Source organism: Apis cerana, linkage group LG14 (genome assembly GCF_029169275.1).
Source record: "Apis cerana isolate GH-2021 linkage group LG14, AcerK_1.0, whole genome shotgun sequence".
In the NCBI taxonomy this organism is placed as follows: Eukaryota; Metazoa; Arthropoda; class Insecta; order Hymenoptera; family Apidae; genus Apis; species Apis cerana.
Window position 1 is genome coordinate 719,199 of NC_083865.1, and position 9,213 is coordinate 728,411.

At 16.9% G+C, this 9,213-nt stretch overlaps 1 protein-coding gene across 1 annotated transcript; it reads right to left on the reverse strand.

Moving 5' to 3' along the window:
- Positions 1-1,589: 1,589 nt before the first annotated feature.
- On the reverse strand, positions 1,590-8,113 carry LOC107992559 (ciliary microtubule associated protein 1B-like). Its single transcript, XM_017048495.3, has 4 exons — positions 7,984-8,113; positions 7,612-7,806; positions 2,242-2,392; positions 1,590-1,891 (listed from the first exon to the last, which is right to left on the reverse strand). The coding sequence occupies exons 1-4, from the start codon at positions 8,057-8,059 to the stop codon at positions 1,645-1,647; spliced, it is 669 nt and encodes a 222-aa protein (XP_016903984.1). The 5' UTR covers positions 8,060-8,113; the 3' UTR covers positions 1,590-1,644.
- Positions 8,114-9,213: the final 1,100 nt, after the last annotated feature.

Consider the following 9,213-nt stretch of genomic DNA (forward strand, 5'->3'; position numbering starts at 1 on the left):
TCTGTTGTTGAGTAGGAAAGAGAATAATAAATATGGAATGCAAGTAAGCAACACGCAACAGATAAAGAAACAATATAAGATAATATTTTTTTAATTGTTATTTTTCTAAAAATAATATTATTTTGTTAAAAAGTAATGCATATAATGCATACATATATAATGCAGCATTTAATTCTTTTTATTTATTATTATTATTATTATTATACATATATATATTTCTAAGAAAAAGGAATTTATAGTTTTTTTATAGTTATATGATTTCAATTATATCTATTAAAAATGATTTTAATGTCTTTAAAAGTTTAATTTTTGTAAGACATAATTTTTTTATTTGAATTATAATTAAAAAAGTTATTAGTAAATTATTAATATTTTTTCTACTTTATATGCATTATAAATACATTATAAAATATATTGAATATCTATAATAAACTATGCATAAACAATTCGAACTATATTTTTTTAAAATTTCTCGAAATCATAAATGAAAATTATAACAGATCTTAGTGATATTTATAATATTTATAATATTCTTTATTGGTTTTATAATATTTATAATATTCTTTATTGATTTTAAACATCGATTCCAAAATGGAAGCAAAAAATAAATTTAATTTTTTTAAAATTTTTTTTAATATGATAGACAATTTGAACATAGATTTTTTCTTTTATTATGTAACTGTAACTATAACTGATAATTTAATCAATATATCATAGGTTGAGAAAACTGTGTGCTTTCTTAAACTTATAAAAGCTATATGATAGTGTTAAATATATAATATCATGTTGAAAGTCTTATTTTTTGTATAACATATATATTATTATATAATAGATATTCTGTTTTAAAACTATAACTTTTTCAAAATGATGTTTTTTAACATGTATTAAAGTCTAAGCTTCCACTATAATATATAGTTTTATGTACGAAGAAAAACTTACATTTTCATAGATAGATGTTAATAATAATGAATTCTCAAACTTATTTTTATAGAATTCTCAAACTGATGTAAATTCGAATTATAAGATATTATAAGCTTATCATAATTTATAACTGTTTAATTTAGTTTCTTATATGTTAATTATTTGCCACAATGTATTTATATTAATCTAATTGTAAGAGAAGTATGCGTACTTACATACATATTCTTAGACGCATACTAATAATCTTTTTTTTTTGAGAAATATAAAGATATAAGATATAAAGATATTTTGAAAATTATAACAAAAATAAGAAAAATAATTTTTTATTAGGAAAATATCAAAATCTAATTCTTTATAATATATTTAAAAATTATCAAAATCATCAAAAATATTTTTTCTGCAATTTTACATTATCATTAAACATATATGTATATATCATATTATGAGATAATTATTATGAGATAATTATTTTTTTTTATTAGAGAGATTTTTTTAATTCAATATTTTTTTCATAATTTCCAATAAAATCGTTTTTAAACATGATAATTAAAGTTATTATATTTATCATATGAATATTTTGTTTATTTCGTCTGATTAGATTCATTTTTTTAAGTACTCTTACATAAAGCAAAAAAATTATTTTTGTATATAAGAATAATACATTTATTAATTGTTTGTATATTTATTTGTATATATATTTTTTTATTTACAATTTTCAAGTTTTTAACATTGGTCATCACATTCAATAAAATAAGGTGGAGCGCATTCACTATGTTTGATTCCAAAAGAATATATGGGAGGTGTTTTTCCAAATTTAAGATTATATTTTGGACCTGGAGAACGACAAATTTCTTTTATAGGATGCCTATAAGACATACTGTACATTGGAGCTCTTTGTTTAACCAATATATCATTATAAATTTTGGGACCTGGCACACAATCACGTTTTAGAACAGGCAAACGTTGTCCTCTAAAAATATGTATAAATAAATTATATTGATTTAAAAATATTAAGATCTTATACACGAATACAGTTAATAATATATGACGATAAAACTTTACACAGTTATTTATCGAAAATGTTAACGATATTAAATTTTAATATGATTAAATCTAATAAGACTTAATAAATAACTATTCAACAAAGATTCATAAAAATAATTATACAAAATTTGTAAAAATATTATTTTATTAATTAATTTACTAAAGTTTTAAAGATTACTAAAGTTCATTTCGTATATTAATTTTTAATTAATGGAATAATATATTTAATATATATAATATTCAAAGGAGATATACATATATAGGAAAAATACTTACATGTAAAAAGCAGGACCTGCTCGAGGAAGGGTTACAGAAATAGGACCTGGTGTAACACAAGTTTGTCTAGTTTTCGTTCTTGATTTTATTGTAAAAGATGGTCCTTTTGGACTTGGCAATAAATATTTTGGACCAGGACCACAAAAAGGTACTAAAATAGAAAAAAATCTTAATATAATTTGTCATTTTTATAATAGTATATATAAGTTTATAATTATAATATATATAAGCTTATAATTTTATATAAATAAAAAGTGATTATTAGAAGTAATTATTAGAAGTGTGAAAGGATAAAAAAATTAAAGAATCATAATAATTTGAAAAAATTGAATCTTTAAAGTGCTTTGTAATTGAAGAATCGAAATCTCACTTCAAATAATTTTGTTGATTACTTTTTTTTTATATTTTCAAATTTAATAATATGAAATAATAAAATAATACAGGACAAAATGTAAAAAATAATGAAATGAATAATATATATTATATTATATATTATATGTATATTATATTATCTTGAATAATATATATATATATTATAAATATCTTCTAAATTTTATTTTAAATTCATATAAAAAATTATTTTTTCTACATTTATATTAATTTTATTTTATTTGCCATAAAAATATTATGGAGAATATTCTATATTAGTAATTTCAAAAAAAATTTTTTATGTATTATTTTAATTGAAACAAAGAAAAATATGTAATTCACTACATGTAATCACTACATATATTTTTAAAATTATCATCTAACTCAATGAATTAATTAATTAATTAATATAAGAATGATTGAATCCATGATTTAAACATAATCTTAAAACGTGATTCGCATTTAAAAATTTTCAAGAATCTCGATACTTTTATGAATATTCTGGAATAATAATATATATTTTTTTAATTAGATTTTGCAAAAAATTTTCAATACGAATTTTCAAAATGGAATTTTTGAGCAAATTACATCTTCTCATATATCAATAATTACTGATTTGATCTTGAAATTTTAATTCACAAAAATTATAACTAATTAATAATTAATAATAAAAGTACAGAAAAATTATTATTTGAATTTAAAATTTTTTTATATTTACAAAAAAGAAATTATTTTATCAATGTTAATAATTGATTTCAAGTACATTTCAAATTTAAAATTCTAACAATTTTGTTTAAATTTTTTTTATTTAAAAATTAATTTTTAATCATTTTCTTGATTATAATATAATGATTTATTGTAATTCATTCAAATATCTTCAAAAATATAAACAATACGAAAAAATATTTTAGACAAAAATTGTTTGATATTTTTATTTCACACAAAAATGAGATTTGCATTATGCATTATTAATAATTTTTCTATAAATTGTTGCATTGAAATGATATAAAAGTCAAGAGAAGTTAATGATATAAAATTATATACTTTATTTAATGAATTAATTGTATAATTTATTAATTTTCTTACAAAAATAATATTTATATTGGAAAATCATTATCTTAGAAAAATTATAATTTGAAGTTCATAAAATTATTATATGAAAAACAAGAAAAGAATAAACAAAATATTGCTTCTTATCTTTCTTATCTATATGATAAGATTTTGAATTTTACATATAATATTTTTTTTCAGTAAATAATGAACTAATTAATAATAAAAATTAGTTTCATTTACAAAATTTAAATTGATCTTATTATTTTTTTATTTATATGTTTATGTTTTCTACAGAGAAATTATATGTTAACCAACAACTATTATATATCTTTTTATATCAAACTTTTATCTAAAATATTTTTTTATATCTGTCATATTTTTTGAGCAAATTACAATAAGTGGAACACACTATATTCAATTTTGATTTTTTAAAAAGCAAAGAGTTAAATGATAAAATTTTATTCTACATTTTTTTCTTATTTATATATAATTTTTATTTATAATATATAATATAAAATAACTTTTTATATTATATTATATTATATTTTATTATATTATGTTATATATAAATATTATATAAAATAATTTTTTATCAGTTGTTTTAATTTATTTGTTTCTAATTTGGTAATTTTTCATATTTGAAAAAATTATAAATTTAATCTCTTCGAAAATGAAATCTTAAAAATCTCTTTTTTTTCTAATTACTTTTACTTTATTAAGAAATTATTTCTTCGATTGTATCAATATAAATATTATGATTCTGTATATTATATTTCTATGGTTTATATCTAAAAGTGATACTCGTACGATGGGAAATACGAGTTTTTAAAAATAGTGAAGAAGATAAAAATGAAAATAGAAAAAAGAGAGAAAGAATATTGAGAGGAGTGAAAAATGAACATAAAGGAAAATTATAAAAAAAGAAAAGAGAATAGAAATTCATATACTAAATATTCAACCAGATCAAGAAGAATTTAATAAAGAGATATTACAAATGGAAAATGAAAATAAAATTGGAAGAAAATAAAAACAGAACAAAAATTATTAAAATAAAGATAGGAATAGTGAAATAGAAAGTTCATATGGATTTGAATATATTTATAAATATATTTTTAAATTATAAAATCATTATAATTACAGAAAATTCTTAAAGATAATTACGAAAAAATATAATAATATACATAATAATATAGACATAATATAGACATAATATAGACATGGCAATTTTATAGCTATCACAATTTTATGTATATATATATGCATACATATTTATATATATATTGCGTTACATTATAAATATTAGTGTATGCAATGTTTACAATAAAATAAAAACATGATGATAATGTTAATATATATATTATTATAATTATTACAATAGCATATTTTTCATTATCATAATAATAACATAATTTTAATAACATATATTCAATATTTAACATTTGGTCTTGGCATAATTAATTATTTTATAGCACGATGGCTGCATTTAGACTAATCCAATTCAAATATCAATTCACTAAAAAATAATTTAAAATAAACATTCATTTTTTCTTTTTTAAAGAACAATTTAATAATAATAATTTAATAAATAAAGAACAATTAATAATTTAATTTAAACAAAAATGAATCAAATATTAAAATGAAACTTGTCAGGAATTAAAATATTAATTAATTAAATGTATTAATTAAAATATTAATTAATTAAATGTATTAATCAAAATATTATATTTTATTTTAATAATTGTTTTTATAATATATAGTTAATCAATAATTTCTATATTATTTTATTTATTAATAAATTATATTTTCAAAATCAATTGGTTTTAATGAAATTCCACATATGTAAAATATAATTATACAAAATAATATATATAGCAAATTTTTTTTTACTAAAATATTATTTCGAATATGTTGAAATTAATAGCTTAAAGCTTCATAAATATAATTTTCCTAAATTTCTTTCGCTTTTATAAATATAATTTTTTAGTAGTGTCCAATACAGCAAAATTTTAAATTAAATTGCAAAATATTTAAATTTTAATCCTTCTAAATAATAATAATAATAATAATAATAAAGATTTTCTATTTATAATTATATATATATATATATATATATATATATATATATATATATAATATGTAATAATAATAATTATATTATAATAATATATATATATATACAGTAGAGACTTCCGTATTTGAACTAATAGGAAGACAAAAGTGGCTTGTTAGTGGAATTTTCTCAATATTAGATAATAGAATAATTATTTTATTTTGCATTAAATTTCATTTATTCGAATAAAAATGAATAAAATTGACAGTTTTTTTTCAATATCTAAAGGTCCAATATCTTTTTAGCCATTGAATTACATTTTTTATTATAAATAGTTGTATAGAATTATATACCCATTGCATTTCATCGAACCATTCACCATGTATTTTCGCTAATTTTGTTGAATTTTCACCATTATTAAGATTATTTTGTATTTCTCTTCAATAGTTAATATTACATATTTTCATTTACTTGCCATTGATAGTTTTTTGCTTGTGACTGAATTGATTAATACATTTAACCGACCAAACACAGGAAAATATTTATCTATATATTGTATTTATGTTGTAATCTAATATGTTGTATGTAAATATCGCTACAAAACGTTATGCGAATAACAGAACATGTGGATAATAGAACATTTGTATTAGGGTATTCAGATAATGGGAGTATTTCTCTACTGTATACGTGTATATATATATATTATTTATAAGGCATAACATATTAATTTCACTGTAATGTAATATTAATGTAATATTAATTTCACTATAAAAATATATTACCAGGAATAATATTTAGAATAATTTTTTTTATCGCTGTTGCCACAATTGGAATTTTCAAAATTCAAAAATATGTTTAATAGATGAATATATATATATAATTAAATAATATATAAAATATATCTATTCTAGAATTATTATTATATTATATCTATTGTATAATTTAATATAGAAATTAATTAAAATATTTTTAAAACAAAAAAAAATTAAAAAAATTTAATTGAAATTATAATTGTATTGTTAGATGCAAAAAAGTTTCAGAATGTTTTTCTGAATAAAATAAAAAAAAATGAATTAAATTCTAATTAAATTCTAAGTTAAATTTTTTTGATACTTTTTTAGTCTTGAAAATTTTATTGATGTATTTTCAAAACTAACGAAATTAATAACGAAATTAATGTAAATAATAATATAATATATGTAGATATAATAATATACATATTAAAATATAATACTATTGTACATCAATGTTGATATATCTTTTTAAGCATAGAAATTTATGATTATCATGAAGTTTTTTGTAATTTATTTGCAGAATCAATTAATTTGATGATATTTTAATGTATTTTAATGTAACGTATTTTATATATGTTAATAAATCCATAAAAAAAATATATGAATATAAATTGTTTAATGTGTTCTAAGAAAGAAATAAATATAATTATAAAAAATATATGAATATAAATTGTTTTATTGCGTCTTAAGAAAAAAATAAATATAATTATAACAAATATTATAATTATATATACTATAATACTATTTATGAAAATAAAATGAATGAAAAATTAGACATAGTTTTCAAAATTAAATTGAGGATAAAAAATTATTGATTCTCAAAAATTAGCGAAAATTATCATTTTTCCTTAAACATAAAAATGATAAAAATATATTGATATTATACACAATTAAAGATATAATAAACGAATTCAAATATCAAATTTTATCATTTAAATAAATAATTTTATAAATAATAAATAAATTATTTTAAAAATAATTTAATTTAATTTAAATTATTCTTTTAGTAAAATAAATTATAATAAATTTTTTAAACACATAATATTAAATAAAATTAAAGTCTGGAATCATTATATATAATTTAAAAAATAAATTAAAATTTACCAAAAGTCTTTCCAACTAATCCAAATGAAAAACCATTACGTTTAGGTCTGTCTAATATATATTTTGGTCCTGGTGATAAACATTCTTCAAAAACATGATGTCTTATACCAAATGTATATGCTGGATTTCGATGTCTGGAAAGACAATGCTCTTTGTAACCGACGAGAGTTTTGAGTTTATATTTGGGACCCGGACCTAAAATATAAAATCTTTAAAATCTACTTTATTTAATCAATAACACATTTAATAACATATATATTCGTTCTTCCTTCATATTTATTTATCTTTCTCTCTCTTTAAAATTAATATTTTGAAGATATTTATTAATTATAATATCTATTAAAAATAATATATTAATATCTATTTATTTACTTTTATAAGTGCATGAAAAACCTCCTATTTTTTTATCTGGCTTGGTTTGAATTTCTGTATCTGTTTTTGGTGGCATTTTTATATATATGTGTATAAGTACTTGATAATTTACATTTCTAAAAGAATTTAAATAAAAATTTTAGTTGAAATTTTGTAATTATTTTAAACGGCCCATTTTGTTTTATTTTGAAAACAGTTGCTTGAGATGCGATGACATGTAAAAATATATCGATATTTAAATCGATATTACAAAAAATTATTTCACATATGTGTTTGCAAACATAAAAAAAATATCATTAATTGGAATGCATGTTTACAAATTTTGCAAAACAATACTTATTAATATAAGCATATAAAATAGAATAAATTAAATTTTAAGAAACTTAAAAAATCAAATTTATTTTTCCCATTTTATTTTATTTAAAAAGACAAATATTTTAAAAATAATAAAATAAGTAAATATAAAAATTTGATTATTTAGATCTATAATTATATATATAATCTAGATATACTTAGACATATATGTGAATTTGGCAATATTGCCTTTATTAAAATTATGAATTTTATTATAATATAGTATAATAATGCAATTATATTATATAAAAGATAGAATTAATTTATATTTTTTTAAAAAATATAAAAGTATAAAAATATAAAAATATAAAAAATATAGAAGTAATTTATATTTTTTTAAAAAAATTTATCTATAATAATCTTTAGACAAATATTATAGATATATCATATAATTATCAAAAATCAAATTAAATAAAAATATTAAATAATAAAATAAGAGAAATATATAAAAAATATATAAACATAATAGATTTGAATAATGTATGTATAATGATAATTCATTTGCAAATGTGCAAAATTATTATTATTAATTATTACTTTTTATATAATTTATGTCATTCAAAATATAATAATTTGCATTAAATTGTTCGATTAGTGTAATAATTTTATAATATATTTTATAATTAATCATACATAATAACAAAATTTATAATGGCGATAAGTTTTTCACAAATATTAGATACAGATCTGAATTTTTAAAAAAATAATAATCACACAAGAATTTCTTTAATGTTACGAAAAGAATTATTTCAAAAAAAAAAAAAAAAATAAATTCGAAGAACAAAAAGTTCTGAATTATGCAGTATCAACTCTATTGATAACAATTCTAACAAAATTGATGATAAATTCATAAATCTGAAATACGTATATTATATT